Source organism: Egretta garzetta, unplaced genomic scaffold (genome assembly GCF_000687185.1).
Source record: "Egretta garzetta isolate BGI_Z169 unplaced genomic scaffold, ASM68718v1 scaffold287, whole genome shotgun sequence".
In the NCBI taxonomy this organism is placed as follows: domain Eukaryota; kingdom Metazoa; phylum Chordata; class Aves; order Pelecaniformes; family Ardeidae; genus Egretta; species Egretta garzetta.
Genome location: NW_009260435.1, coordinates 8,998,796 through 9,015,524, shown reverse-complemented (window position 1 = coordinate 9,015,524; position 16,729 = coordinate 8,998,796). Strand labels below are relative to the sequence as shown.

At 38.8% G+C, this 16,729-nt stretch overlaps 1 protein-coding gene across 1 annotated transcript in view; it reads right to left on the bottom strand.

Annotated features, from left to right (window-relative positions):
* PRTG (protogenin) overlaps window positions 1-16,729 on the bottom strand; it is an 86,769-nt gene that overhangs the window by 68,933 nt on the left and 1,107 nt on the right. The window contains exon 2 of the mRNA XM_009643847.2: window positions 16,089-16,391. Within this exon, the coding sequence (XP_009642142.2) occupies window positions 16,089-16,391 (303 nt within the window). The remainder of the gene's footprint in view (window positions 1-16,088; window positions 16,392-16,729) is intronic.

Sequence of the window (16,729 nt, the reverse complement as noted above, 5' to 3'; positions counted from 1 at the left end):
AATTAAAGTAGATAAAATTAAATCAGGGTTTTTTTTTTTTTTTTAACCATGTGGCTGATTATTCTAAAAAAAAAAAAAAAAAAAAAAAAAAAGCATCAGGGCTTTTCTGTAGTTAATGACTGCTGGGCTATATTTCCAGAAAGCTGCCTGGTGGCTCAAGGTAAGACCTGTAGCCTAACAACTAGGTGGTACTCTAGGCTACATGCTGGAGTAAATACTTCAGAAAAAAGACAGACCAGATGAAGGAACACCCTGTGAAACCCCCAGGTACTAACTCCTCTGCAGCACTGGAGCCCACAGTCCTCCCTGGCACGTACTTAATACCATGCACCACAAAAAAGTTCTTCTCCTGTATGCCAGCAATTAAACCAATTTCCTCCCAGTCAGGTCACAGGGAGAGTATAGATAGCACTGACAAACAATAGAGAGTGTACAGGTGAGCACTCACCTAACACTCTGTCTGCACACAAGCTTAAACTGTAGTCAAAAGTATAAATTAAATGTGTGTTTTGTTAGTACTGTGCTAAAATGGTTCCTAAGTCAGATTATGCTCTGATAAACAATACTGCCAACAGGTTGATAAATGTTGCTGCAGACCTCTACAGTGTCTTCACTTGTCAGTAAGCCTTTATATATTAAAAAAATAATTATCTGAGGATTATTATAATTATCAAGTTAAAGCTATTACTAAATACATGCTTAGACACCAGCCCATGTTTTGGTTGAATCAAAAAGTTCTAATAAACTTACTTGTCTCAGAAGTTGTTAGTGTCCCCTGTTACAAGTTTTTTTTACTGATACCCTGTCTATATAAAACTCTACTACTTTCACGCGTATTTATTTCTGGGTCTGCTGCATTACACATACCATTAGATAAATTAAGCTAACCCCTAAACTTGGCCACTAACACAGCATTCAGTATATCTGCCCCTTCCATGCATGTACACACACAAGATGAAAGTTTCCAAACCCAAATGCTCAGAAGTTAGGAAACTGAAGAAATGAAGCTGCTTATGTAACTGATTTGCTCTGTTTATGCACATGCTTTAGGAAACAATCCAATTGCACAATTGCACTTCCCCCAACTATTCACAGCACCAAATGAATGGTGCTCACATAATGAGCATCTATTCAATATTTTGTTTTCTCTTCTCTGTTCAGTGTGTGGCCTCATTCCTTATTTATTACACTCTATTAAGCACTGCCCTGAAGACAGAGTTATTAACTTCCCCATGGCTTTTTCTGCAGGGCCCTGCACTATAGTTCTTCACAAATTGTTAATGCATCTACTCTTACAATACCTCAAGACAACATTCTATTATTATTTTAATTTTACTGTTGGGTATGGAGAAATAGTTGGATGGTGGCCCAAAATATTCACTAGATTTAGGTGTCCAAGATATGACACTGATCCTTCACAGCACTCCATGTGTTGCAAACACAGCTCCCCCAACTTGTTGCAGCTCCAACTGATCAAGCCTCAGAACCTCATATCAAACACCAAGACCGTAAGAAACACGTAATGACAGACTTCCCATGAAAAACAGGGACAAGCTGACTTGCGTCACATATTGTAGAAGCTTCTGGCTGAAGCAGGGATGCAATTTAAATCCTCCAGAGCTCCCCTGACTGGAAAGTCATTCTTTGTCTTTCTGATGTTCCCAAGGGAAGTCCAGGACTCCTGGGTCTACATTCCATGTCCTGAAAGACCATCTGCTCCAATGGGCACACTCTCTTGAGTCAGTCTTTGCCAGCCTCTCAGTCCTCTCCCAATCCCACCCAACTTGCACCCATGGCAATCTCCAAACCAAGCCAACCCCAGGCCTCATTCCACAAGCTTTTCCTTAGCGCTAGCTGCTTCCCACCAATGCGTTTCTCTTCCCCTTCCTGACCTCTAGACACATGAGACCACTCACACCTCCACCTCATCCACTTCCCCTCCAGGTAATTAGAGCATTGTTTTCACTTACTTCAGCTTTCGATGCCAGCTGGTTTCTCCAGGCAGTGTTAGATCACACTTTAGCTCCTCATCAATTCAGAACAGGAAAAAAAAAGGCAAGTCCACAGCTGCCTAAGACTGCTTAGAGGGAAAGCCCAGCTCAGTGTTCACAAGCAACATGCTCAGCACAAGCAGCATCTTCTTTGTCTCTACCTAGTCAAGCTGATAAGTCTGTGCTGAACATATAAAAAAAAAAAAAAAAAAAAAAAAAAGTTTGAGGTTTTTCCTCAAAACTTACAGGACAACCAAATTTGCAGATGTATTCAAAGCAACAACAAAAGCTACTTCCAGACACAATGACCACTTCCTCAACAAATCCCATGTCTCTGTTCCCCAAGCAGACATTCCCATGCTGTCCTAGTGAGAAACAAAAATACAGAAAAAGCAGTTTCATCTTAGATTTGTGCTAGGGAGCAGGATAAATAGTCCTGCAGAAGTATACTGTATAGAAAAAATAAATTAAAAGCAAAGAGATGGAAACTGACATGCCAAATTTCTATCCAAAAGGTTAAGGTTTCAGAACCTTAGCAACTACAGTCCTGCAATAAAAATATTTGGTAAATTTAACAGTAGAGTGCCACTGGCCCCCTTGGAATAAGACCATCATTTACACAAAATAGCAGAGCAGAAGAAAAGTCTACCATTGGTATTTTTTTACAAGAATCATGATTAAAAGTAGCAACAGGCTTCATCTCTACTATGTAAAAATAAAGTTTGACAACTAATTCTCTTTCTTGGGGTGGGTGACTTTTAAGCCTTCTCAGAAAATCATGGGGTTTTTTTCCCCATTGATATAACTCTAGAATCTGCTATTCCTTCAGAAACTGTCCTGCTAGGCGGACTATAGCCAGGCCCTGCTAACAATTCAAACTTACTTCACCTTACCTAGCACAGATATTTTGATGATTTTAAATCAAAATAACACCCGAGTGAAGTTACCTTCACACTGCTGTTTCTTGAGATGGTCAGAGCTAATTTACCAGATAGTAGCTACTAAAAAGTGAAGACAAACTCTTCCCAAATAGTCCCAAATCCCCACTACTCTTGCCTACTTACCTCTAGCCAGCTCCAGTACTTGTCAGATAACACAGATAGCCAGTTCAAATCATCACAGCTAATCACATTTAGATAACTAGCAATTTAAAATAAAGTATTTCTTCTGCCAGGTTATCAATCAGACGAGCACCACAGACTGCACAAGGGATATGGCATTAACTGCATCCTAATCTACATTTCCAAAATTTCAGAACTAGTGTCAGCCACTCTGTGTTTAAAGCATGACTTATTGCTCTTTTTTCACAAACTAGTGGACTGATTAAACTTCTTTATATTCCACGGCCATTTCTTTTTTACTACCTTCACTTTTATGACATCAGTAGACTTTCATACCCAGTACACACCAAAAATCCCACAGGCTACTGATGAAGGGCATTAAAGAAAATGTCAATATTATAAACATTCATCTAAAAACAGAGCACAGATTTTTAATGTGCTCTCTCAGTAGGCTCTACTTCCAGTATTACCTCTGGTGCACAAAGTGTAATATGCCTTTGACACAGCTCTAAAAGGAAAGAAATATTGTTTCTAAACTGAAGTGTAATAAACTTCATAAGAAATGTTTATTACATTCTTAAAATTGACCATTTTCAATAAAATGTCTGACCATAAAAGAGCCTAATATACTACCATGTATCTCATAATGATACCTATTAGCATATTAGATGTGTCACCCTTTGTGCAGAGAAATAGTTTCCTGCAGTTATTTTATGATAGATAAGTATAGAGGTTTTTCTAGTGTGCATATTTTTTATTATTATTGTTTATTTATCTTAAATAAAGTCATGCAAAACCAGTAATTATATTGAGGGGGAGGGGGGAATAAAGCACTGTGTGGATTTCAGGGATTCACCATCTGAAAGCTTTTATTCTTCCACAGTGAAGGAAAGTTATGACCTTTGACATGTGGCCACGGTGCCAAAGAAACTGCTCATAAATGTGTGTCAGTAAAGAAGCAGAAATCAATAAATTCATTTAATCCAGTGAACTATTATGTAGTGAGACACGATATATTTTAAAAAGCCAACTGCTCTAGTCTTTCTCTCAAAAGACAAAAATTTTATGTAATGGATTTTTGGATTTTTGAGAAGGTTTTACAATCTGAACATTATCTTTGACCCATTAATAAATACTTTAGTTAGTTATGCCACAATTTGTTAGTACATTCATTCCTGTTTGAAAGATCCCCAATACAGCTGGATTCAGGTAGCACAATAAGAACACAAGCAGGTGGGAAATACCCTATTAACAACCTCTACCATTATTAGAGATAGCTATCCACAGGCATCAAACATAGGCAGGTGTTAAAAGTGTGTATTTTTTTCCATACTGGGTGCTCAAGAGCAGAACAAATGAGATATTGTTCATCATTCCAAACATAGTAATTTTAAAAGACCAAATGAAACACTGCTCTACAATGTATCTTATAAAGGCTTTCAACAAGTGCTTGGTCATCTACCACATATTTTATGTGAATCAGCAATAAGCTACATCAGGTAAAGATGATGACCATTAAAAACAAGTACTAAAAGCCATGTGCTGAGAATGTCACAAAACTCCCATCAATGCTACCAAGAATTCCATAGCTAATTTCTTGTACACTGTATCAATGCTTACCTCTTCCGAACACTAGAAAACATAATTATTGCTAGAAATAAAGTTCACACCCTTAAAAAGGAGGAAAAAAATAAAAAGAAGAAAAGAAAATTTATTAACTGGAATAAACAAAAAAATTCTACCAGTGAGAAACAAAACGAAAACAATCCCCATACCCAATTGTGTCTCCACTTCTTAAATAAATTAAGTACTAATTTTGAGAGCATAGGCTAACGCATCTGAATACAAACTCACATGTACCAGTTTCATGAGCCACTGTGTACAGAGCACTGTGGATTTGTATTATGATAATTTTTACAATAGTTTGGTCATGTGATAAAATTGAGCTGCCTTACAGGCACAGACTGCCTGAACAAATAAAAGCAGTATCCACTTTCAACCTCTATTGAAGATCAATGATAAATCTGCTTGCAAACTGTGGGCCACAGGGTTGTTTGCATAAATAAGCATTAAAAGCAAGATGAAAAAAGAGCTGGTCATATGTTCACTTACAGCTTTTGGGGAGGGGGTGGGGAAGGAAGTTTCACCCTTGTAATTTGGGACACACTATGTGCAAAGTTTCTCTCTCCTCAGGCAAAATGACAGAGTCGTGCCAGAACTCCCAGAGAATATTTCCAGTTAACATCCATTTGCCGGATGTCACAGACAAGTTTAATGAACAAAATGATAAATGTCTGTCAATGGCTTCATAAAGTCAATGAATTCTCATCACAAAGAACATACATAATGCACAGCTCTGCCTGAGGCACATGTTACAGTTATCAGAGATTTACTAGAGATCTTGATGTGGACAGTAAAATGGTAATTTAACAATTTACACTAGTTAATTTGCTGATAAGTTTCCTAAACAATTATTAATATGTTGAAGACTGTACAAAAAAAACTACATTATTTAAAACACTTCAGCATTTTCAAAGATCTTATGATTAATTTTAAAGTTTCTTTGAAAAGATAATGGCTTGTTTGATAACTTCCAGTTGTAACAAGTTGTAAAACAAAAAACAATACTGTGTAACACTGAGCTGTTTTTATTGTACATTGTAATGGCTATCAAAACAGCTTTTTCCTTAATCACAATTATTATCTGATTTTGAAGTGACAGCCAGACCACTTGAGACAAGATATTACACTTCTGTCAAATCATTTTTACCTCATCTAAATTTGGGGTCAAAACTGACCTCAAAGTATCTTATGACACTTCCCTCCTCTGCCACAGCTGTGAAAATAAGCTCCACTGGAAAACAGTACCTCCTTCCAGTCATCGGACAGGAATAAGAAATGGAGGGTCACCAGAAGCAGTTTCGCAAATCCAAGTCAATGATATAGCATATATGTGACCATTTATCCAAGTCAATGATATAGCATATATGTGAGCACTTATAAAGAGAAAAACAGAAAAAAAAAGCCTGCCTAGATGCAGCAAAACCAGCCTGCACCTCATGTGAGAAAGAGAGGGAACATGGAGAGGACACAAATGACAAGAATTTTGAATATTAGAACAGATCAGCAAATAAATGAAAAGCTTTTCTATTTGATAATTTTTCCTCTCCACGTAAAAATGTAAGAAAGTTAATGTCTCTCAATACAGCTTAAAAGAACCAACAACTCCACTTTGTAAACAGGCTGACAGATGACTTTCATGATTTTATTGGGTAAGAGAAGGCTGTCCACTGCTACTCCACATGAGAAATTCATGCTGCAAAGGTTGAGGAGATGTAGAAAAGTTATTCTTCTAATCCCATTTTATCTTGTTTTGTCTTTAATCTGAAATGGCTCAAAGGAGAGACGAAAAAAAAAAAAATCAAAACTCGAAACCCTCTTTACTGGAAGATTCAGAAAGATCTTTGGTGTAATGCAAAATTTTCTTCACTATGAGGGTGGTGAGGCACTGTAACCAGTTGCCCAGAGAAGTTGCGAATGTCCCATCCCTAGAAGTGTTCAAGGCCAGGTTGGATGGGGCTTTGAGCAACCTGGTCTAGTGGAAGGTGTCCCTGTCCATGGCAGGGGGGTTGGAACTGGGTAATCTTTAAGGTCCCTGCCAACCCAAACCATTCTATGATTTTAAAAGTGAGTCATGTATCTATCAGGGTGTCCAAAGATGAGCAAGTACACGTGGTAAAATTACGCCAATCAATTGAAAACACAACATTTTTTTGTACTTTTATAATTCTATCAATTTGCCAGCGATACCGTTAAGGCATGAGGGTTTTGCATGAGAAATTCTGATCTACTGAAATGAGAACAATGTCAATCAATGTGAAGAGGATTATTATAAGAAGACGCTAAAAATCAAATCTGAAGATAGAGTTGCCTCTGTTCACAGAATCCCCTCCAGTTTCCAACATTCATGCATCACTATACACAAGATATACATCACAGGCTGTAAAGACTTAGTTTAACTGACCCCTAGCTATGTATTAAAAGAACACCAGATGACATGTTTAATACTTGTAATAACTTTTACGTAGCCCTTGCCCCTAGTCAGTCAGGTGATTATTTCTTTCAAAACTCTCTCTCATATACAAATAATTTCAAAATGGAACTACTGCACCTCAGAGCTAAAGAGCAAATTTCCATTACACATACTCCTATGATGAGACAAATTGTTGCTATTATTAAATTAAAAATCATAATTTTAACATGTTCTGAGGCTAGAGGACTAGGACAAGCTAAGTTTTGCTGCTTTGCCACCAATATACCACTCAGTGTAGCCTGTAGCTAGAGACAAACACTTTTCTCCTTTCTAAAATACTGTTTTCGTCCCACCTAAAGCTGTGCTTCAGAAAAACCTGCCAATTTTGGACAGAACTGTAAACTTGCACAGAATGGAATCTGCTGCCCATCCTAACACCTACTTAAACATGGGCTTGGCAAAGATGTTCCACATCTGAATACAGATTTAGTGAATTGCAATGTTTTGAGACAAACCCCATCCTATCACCAGTCCCTTTATATCAGTCAGTACGTAGGAAGCTTTCTTCCTAAGATTCTATAGATGGAAAAGGATATCAAAGACCCTCTCTGCAGTTAGATTTGTGCTTTTCACAACAGATTTCTGTCACAATTCAGAAACAACAACAATCTAACTCCTTGCTGTCCAAGAGAATTTTCCCAGGACTCTTATGGCAGGTGCCGCTTTCAAACACAGTTCTTGTCAAAGGCTGGAGATGTAATTTGCTCAGTAGTATTCTACCATTGAAAAAATTGTTAAAATATAAGCCAAAGTGTAACTGTAAGGTCTTGGGAAGTGTTGATCATCATTGTCTATTGAAGGGACTGCTGAGATTTTGATTATGTATTTTTTTTTAATACTGACTTAACTGAGCAGATGACTCAGCTGTATTTTCTCATATAGCAATGTCCCTTAAAAATGGCCTTTGAGAGAATAGTTTAGTGTCTACTCAGGTATCCAAAGGCAGCATTCCACACTTGCAGATTATTAAACATTTTGCACATTTCTGTAAAAGAGAAGCACTGCTCTTTGGATTTTCAGTTTTCCAAGGTTTCTTTGGCTTTGCGCTTTTTTTTTTTTTTTTTTTTTTAGAAAAACAATTCATTGGTTTATGTTATACAAGGTAAAATGACATGACCTGGCTCTTCTTGTACACTCATTAGTTTAAACCAATGACCAGATTTAGTGACAGGAAGAAATATCTCAGGTGAAAACACTGAAGTTGCCTTTCTTTTCTACTTTCCTTTTATCTCTCAAGATCACCTGAGATTTTCATCAAACAAATCCCCTACAACCACAGAGATGTAGGATATGGGTGGCACCCTTGTGTCCTTATGCTCTTTTCCTCTATTAACAATCCTAGACAGTAAGGACAGGTTTCTAGGAGCTGGAACAGAGTCCATCACATGTTCTGTGAGCCTTGCAAGCCTCCATGCTCATGACTACAAGAAACTCTACTTAATGAGGTTTCTGTTTTCTAGTTTTATAACAAAATTTCTTGTCTGTTCTCAATTTTGCTAGAACTCTGCAATCTGTGCATTTCCATTTATTTCATATTCCTGAAGACATTCCTCTCCTCAAAACTTTGCCTACATGCAGAAACAACTCCATAAGATCATTTTGAAGTAATTTATGGGAATAAGTATGTATTCTCACTACTTCAGCCAGAAGAGGAAATCAGTTTATACAGGTATAAACCCAAGAACCACGATTACAGAAGATTAAATAAATGCACTCCTTGCTGACTTTGTCCCTCCCCAGTAGTTAAGTCCCCAGTAACCGTTCCAGAGATGGTGAAGTAGTACCTTGGTACATTGCAACTTTTGCCTCACATTAATGATTAAATTCTGATAACAGCTTTGGATATAAAGCTTGTTGTCTGCATTCCTGTCTTTTATAACATGTTTATTTTCAGTATTTCATTTCTCATGTTCTATTCTACTGCTCTGACATCCAGTCAATAAGAAGGTACTCACTGAATACTACCACAATTGCTACATGAGGTGTTCAGGCTAGAAGCAAACATAACTTCCTCAAGCTTAATTACTGAAAAATTTAGAGTTTTCCCATCAGCCAAACTCAGCAAGATCCTGACCGCAGCAGGAGTTTTAAAAGCTGTTTGGTATAACAGTGGCACAGAAAGACTGTCACCCTGAAATCTTTACCCCATAAAATACAAAGATAGCACATTCCATCATTTTGGGGTTATGATAATAAGAATCTAAGTGAACTTCATGAGCACACAGCAGACCTATGTGCACCTGGGGGAGTGATACCCAGATCCTATTCCCGTAAGCTGCAGATGCACTGATGTGTCAGAAACCTCCTACCAGAAGCCCAGAGATGAGCAATCGAGAAACAAGCATTTTGGAACAGGGCCTCGAGATAACTGTATAATCCAGATGCGACTTAGTTTATTTTCCCTTCATGAGCGTTCATGTTGTTAAAACCAAAAAAATTCTGCTCACCTAAGGAGATCAAATTCAATTTCTCTGAGAAAAAAAAAAAAAACCTAACCAGAATTACTGTTGAGAGTTATGAAACAAAGAAAAAGCAGTAAAGAAAAAAATCTATCTAGTACTGCTTATTTACATTTTCCTCAAATATATTTGGAAGGCCATCTCCCTCCAAAGCTTTTACATACAGAAAAAACAACAGAGAGGAGGTTACAATAATTTCATAAAGTCACAAACAAACCCTCCACAGTCTAGTGGTTTCACAACCATCTCCTTCCTATGTCTGCTCTTTATCTCCATCTATGAAGAAAGTAACAATTTCATGCATGCAAACAAAAAATGTTTCCACTATAGATGTAGGTTTTGGAAGGTTGCCAGATGGATTTGTATTTCTAACTCCCAACACAGATCAACTAATGCAATTTTTTTTTCTACTCTAACTCAATTGCGGAGACAATCATCTTTAAAATGTAGATGCTGCGTAAAATGCTGTTGCTTAAAAGCTACACAGAGGTTGACCCTAGTAACTAATGTTGACCATACAACCCACAGTTACTCAACAAAATGTGGAGACTTTACATTGTTGATTACTTTTTCACTTAGGTGGTGATTACCAGTTATAAAGACTGGAAGTAATCAATCCCAATTTAACAGCTGGGCCTACTGATGAAACAAAAAAACAATGCAAAACTAAACAAAAGATTATGTCCACAAATTTGGAGATAAGATGTGTAAAAATACAAAATCCTGAGGAAAATACACAAAAACCAAGCACAAATTTTTCCAACAATGGAAATTACCATATTTCAGTAGGAAAATGCTTAGTAACTTTTAAATTCTTCCTCCAAGATTCTCTTTTGTCATCGTCTTAAATTGTTCTGCACACCATCAATAGCCACAGCTGTTAAATTGTGAAGACGTGACAACAAGTCTCTAGGCAAACAACTGCTCAGAGTGAGATCCTTTTCTTTAGGATAATCAGAGCTGGCTGACAAAAGGGGGCCTTACTGAATGCCCTTTCAACAATTTCTACACCAAGAAATGCAGAGAGAGGGAGGGGGAAGAAAAGGAGCAGTGGGGAGGAGCACCACACTGCAAGAACAGAACAGCATCCTTCGCCGCCATACATTGCTTTGCAAGTAGAAAAGAAATCTCAATAGTTTAGCGCACATACCACATGTAGAACTTGCACCAGGTAAGAACTGAGTGCCTCTAGTCACGGCTCTGAACAAATTCTAGCATGGTACCATGTTTTCCTTCAACATTTCTCACGTAGGTGAAGCTTTTATTAGCTAGAGTACACTGCCAATAAGAACGAGCATTCCTTTAAAAAAGAAGCTGGTAAAAACTTTATACATTATAAAGTCACGGCAGTAAAAACTAGTAAAAACCATAACAGCTTTGGCTTTACTAGCCAGGAAGAAAAGCAAGGGCATGAAATGCCTCGGTCTGCCATTATGCTTGATACAAATTTGAAACTGAGGTGTTGAGGAAACCCATAAAAAGCTCACTTCTCTAGTGATGTGGTAGCAGAAACAAACACTGTTCATGTGCACCAAGTAAAGTTTTATACAGTTTTTGTCCTGGCACCAGTATAAAAGACTATCCTTTAGTCAGTGGAAGAGCTCTTAGAAGTGCAGACCAGTCATTGCTGAAAGAATAGGGAATGCCATAGTGCCAAAAAAAAAAAAAAAAAAGTAACTAGTAGTTATGTCTTTAGAAGGACAATTTCTTCTCAAAGGCGTTGTAGGAGTTCAGGTCAAAAGATGGCTGGGGGAGTTCTAGAGGAAAATCCTACAAGAAAAAGAGTTAAGAAGGAAAATATTTCCCAGTATTCTTATATTTCAGTGTATCTCAACTAAAGAACAAAAATCTTACTGCTCTTCTTCACTGTTATCAACTGACATTGCCAACTGAGACATTAAACATCCTCCTCCTGCCTTTAATACTGGAATTTAAATGCACTAAGGATCAGCCATGTGCACTCTCAGCTTAGAAACGGACCCTCCTCTCAGGACATTCAAATCAACTAATCAACGCAATAGCAATAAGGCAACACTTGTAAAAACCTAAAACAAGAGCTTTCTCAAGCTGTCTGTAACCACAACAGTTCTATAGCATTAAGACTTTGTTATCTTCTTTAATGCAAGACCATTGTCTACAACAGTTATTTGCCATCTCACTTCCATCTCAGTCAAAAACCACTTCCGCACCCCGACTCCACCCTTCCATCTCAGAATTTATTCCTCTCTCCATTACTATTTAAAATAATTAAGCATACCTTTGAGCTCTATATGCATTTGGAAAATACCTGAAATGACAGATTCCATACAAAATGAAAACTATATTGTTAGACTACAGCTATTAATCCCTTCATTTAAGGCAAGATATTAACATCAATTAAAAAAAAATAGTAGTAGAAGGGCAAAATTTTTGCCTACACACACGTTCCATACAGGCCGTAGTTTGATGAACACTTATTTTTACAACAGTCTAAGTTTCAGTAGCCTTCCTCTGTCCCCAGTAAGCCTTCCCACCTCCACATCATTCCTCTTATTTACGCCAGTGCAATCACTGTGAGTGGCTCCGTGACAAACCGCACCAGGGAACTAACTCATTTGGGTTAAACACCATCTTTTGTTTTAATTCTATTATTTTAACCCAGATCAGTTCCCTGTTCAGTTAGCCACACATGCAGCTGTGCCCACACAAGGAAGGGCACAATGCAAAAGTGGGAGAAAACAGCTGGAACTGCTAAGAAAACATGATTATCACAGCACAGAGTAAGGCTCAGCTGGACACACTCTTAAGTGCAAGTATTTAAAAGCAGAGCAAAAGATGTTATTAGGCTATCAAAACATAAGCATTGCCCATTATTGGTGGGACCAGAAGTCACATCACTGCTGCAGCAAGTAAGCAAAATTACAAACTCTCCACAAAGTACAGCCTGCTACGTGTAAAAGGCCCAGCGTTTCACAAGCTGCAGTGCAGTGTGAAGTTTCCCTTCAGGAGCATGTTCCCAGAAACATTCTGCTTGCACAACCTTTCGCTCTTGTGAAATGTAGAAACCTGTACGCAAAGAGTTGGGCTTACGTTTCCTGTAATTCTCAAGCATTAAAATCAATTCATCCAAGTTACAAGAGGAGAAAGGGTTATCTAGGAATGCTCCCACCCAGCCGTTTATATCCCATCCAACCATCTTAAGACTTCGATTTTCACATTTTGTGAAAAGGAAAGAAACAATGAGCATCCTGTCCAATCACTGCCCAAAACCCATGTTACTAGCTTCAGAACATGATCCACCTTCTCCATTTTTTCTTAATACTACCTTACTGGAAGTCTAGCTTTATTTTTAGACAGAATCTTAGTTAACATACTGAAACTAATATTTACTTTTACCTATGCAATACCTCAGGCCCACAGTTTCCTTGAAAAAAAATAGGGGGATCTCACCGAAAAAAAGCCCTAAATTAGTCAAATTCTTTTGTGCATGGATGAACAACAGGAAAGCAAAGCCTTGGGGCCTCTAGGGAGGAACCCTGTCCCTGCAGACCTACTCTGATGTGCTCGGGAGATAAGGCTCCATAGTGACACTTAAGGAAAGGCCTGCTCACATTTGAATTTCTGCATTCCTCAAGAACAATTCATGGCAATCACTAACTTTGCAGAGGAGCTACATGAAAGCTTTGGCCAATGAATGAGGGTCATCTGCTCTTTATCACAAGGGTAAACCTCATCCTGGCCAGTTTCTAACCTTTTAACCCTGTGAATTCTTAATTTGCACATGAATAATGGAATTCTTGCTAGGAGTGCAACCTTCAGCTTCCAGTTCCTAACTTTAGAAACCAAGACCTGATCTCCTTGTGTGTTCAAATCTTAAACTCTTGGACAGATTAAAGTTTTTGATTTCCAAATGCAACACTAAACATTACAATTCTGAAGCAAAAGATAAGCTTACTGGCAAAAGCTCTGACCGGGCAAAGTAAAAGAACATCCTCGCACCCTGCTGCTACCAGAGACTGAAGAGAGCATTTGCTTTTTTCCTCCAAAGAAAGAATGCCCATTTAATGCCTATTCTCCACCTGTTTAATATGTATAGTTCCTTCTGTACCCTGACCACAAGGTAATTTGCCTTCGTAGCAACTGACAACTTCTTCTAAACAAAATTATAAGCCTACAAAATCCCCCACAAGACTTTAATTTAGTTCACTTCAAACGTCTGCAAAGTTCAATCAACTCATGACAGCAGGCAGAAACACTGTAAAAGTGAGATATAAAACTGATTTTGCATGTGCTTTATGGGCTTCAAAATATAACTATACAAATTACTGCCTTATTTCACAGCTTTACAGTATAGATGACATTCTAAAACCGGTCAGATTGGAATATGACTAAAAAGAAGAGACTGCTACATAGGATAACTTCATGTTTGGCCACTAGTAAACCACTTAATCGCTAAGTCAACAACACCTACTGTGATCATTATGGATCCACTATCTCTTCCAGTTTTCTCCAACAGCCATAGGAAACCTTTCAAGTATTCAAAGATGAAAAAGAAACCTTTTGTCACAGTCTTACAGGGGAGGGGAGGGGAGGGGAAAAAAAAAAAAAAAAAAAAAAAAGGCTGCAAAACAGGAGTCTTACTCCATGGAGTGGAATCTATTGGTTCACAACTCTGGTGAAATAATGTGCATGCCAGAAACAAACATTTATAGAAGTTCAGTACTGTCTGAATAAAACCAGATGCTACAAGTATATTACCACACTGTACTACCATAATGCTCTGTACTATTCCAGAAGTTCTCTAATACTGAGCACAAAGCTCATCCTGCAACGTTTTAAAATGGCCCTGAATTTTCTGTAGTCCCCCACACAGAATCCATCAGCCCCTGCTTCGCTTTATGTTTATTAACAACAAAAAAATTCGTATCCTCTTAAGAAAGGTTTTCTTCAGCCTATTTATTAATGGTGCTGACACTCTGAAACCTAATAATGTGAATTTAAATGTCAACAACATTAATACTTCATTTTTCATCGTTTTATCAAAAGTATCAAAGAACCACTTGGTCCATTGATCCTGTACGCAAGTAAGATGCCATGATACAAAGTAGTAAGTAGCCAGGTTTTTGAAATCGAGAGTTCGCAGATCAGCCTCTTGCAGCATGTGAAAAACTCATCACTTACTGGGAGCCACCTGCTTCCAGGTTGGTTTTCAACTGCCCAATGCTCTAGCTCACTGAACAAGGTATTTCACACCTTCCTGGGGTATCTTATGGACAGTTTTTATCATCACTTCAGAAGCACACAGGAAAAAGCCCTAACAAATGTTAACATTCAGACATTTTTTAATGTAAGCTGATGTACCAATTGTGTTAACTATCTTCAGACTGAATTTGATGAAACTTGCAATTTCCAACATGTCAAGTTTCCACAGAGGTATCAGTGGCAGTTTTGTGCAACTTGCTACTAACAACCGGGTTGAAGAGGTCAAAGGAAGCCTTTTCCTATTAGATTAAGTTCATCAGTTAAGTCCTATTACAGAGGGAACATGAGAAGACTAAGTAAACTGTGTGCTCTCTGTGTTACACTTTCTTTGAAATGACTCCACATACTTTTGGAAAGCAAAAAAGCCAGTGTTGTAGAAGCAGCCTACTAGCAAAGCTCTGCACTGGCATAGAAGAAGGCATAGCGTTCAGTTCCTAACACGCATCCCTTGTGCAATCCATTTAAAAATGCTAGGAAAATGGAGGGCAACACACACTCTCAGGGTCAAACTGTTAAAGCCATAAAGGCGCTTACACACAACTATTTCCTTCACCATTCATCCTGTAGAAGGGAGTCACCTTAGAAATGTGTCTCTCACTTCCTAGTGGAACCACGTAACAGGCTCTTACAGTTGATTCCAGAGGACCCTGAAGCAGTTCCAAGAGGGACAGCACCCGCATCTGCTTGGCTGAACACAGGTGCCAGAAAAGCAAGGGCTTGGTAATTTAACCCTCACGGTTGCCCAGAAAAACTTTCCCCTCCCAAAGACAGCCATCTCCATCTTCGTTCTGCCCTGTCCCAAGACAGCACAAGACAAGCTACTGAACAAGGAATAACAATTTTTTTTTTATCAGATTTGTATATAAGCCTTGCAAGGCTGCCTGAATAGCACTTGAGAAACAAGACCCAGGACTTTTGTAGCAGGTTGCCAGCCTGGCTCTGCATCACCACCTGCTCTGGAGAATGGTGACCCACATGAGCCACCCACATAAGGCACCACTGCCCAAAAGGTCTCATAGGTGGCTGTGCCGCTCCTGCCACATCAGGGACTTGAAAAGGAGCCACCATGAGATTTGCTCATAATCTTTACATGTTTAAAAAGAAACAAAGGTTCTGCAGAATTGACTTTTCTTTACTTTTGTTTCAGGTACACAATCAAAACGATAGGGGTTTTTTGTGCGCTGTTCAGGGAATCGCTGTCACAAACTCAGGAGCAGGTTAATAAACAAGAGCTGGAACTTACTTGCTAGTGTCAGGTGGCTTTTTTGACTGAGAATGGCCCCGTATTTGTTCAGAGCTAAGCACTGGTAAAATCCTTCATCAGACAGCTCTCCTTTCTTTCCTTCCACCTCACTAATATATAATGAGCCATTGGATAAAGTGTAGATCCGTTCATTTTCAGATACTTTGCCTCCGTTTTTCAGCCATGTAATAGTTATAGGAGCTTCACCACGGGCCTGGCAGTCTAAAACCACCGGATCCTTCCTTGAAACAGTAACGTCCTGAGGCTCTTTCACAAAAAACAGTTCACTAAAGCACCACAGTCCTAGGAGAGAGAAAAAAAGATTTTGCCTGTTAAGTATAGGCGTGCAAGTTACCCAGTGCACTTGTGAGCTGCAAGGCACTGTGCTGAACCCACAGCAAGAGGTAAAGCCATCGTTATTACAGGCTCCGAGGTCTCTGAGCCCTCCAAACTCGGAAAACTCTGGGGAAACCCGTGGTACTGACTCCCAGCGGAGTAAAGCCATCAGGCTGTAAAACGCACCGGCGTTCGCCTCCTAGGTTTCAAACACATTGTGTCAAGGAACCAGGGAACCAGAGCCTCAAACGCCTGCGCAGCCCTAACCGGCGCACAGCACGGGAGGCGCTGGGTGTCGAGGGGAG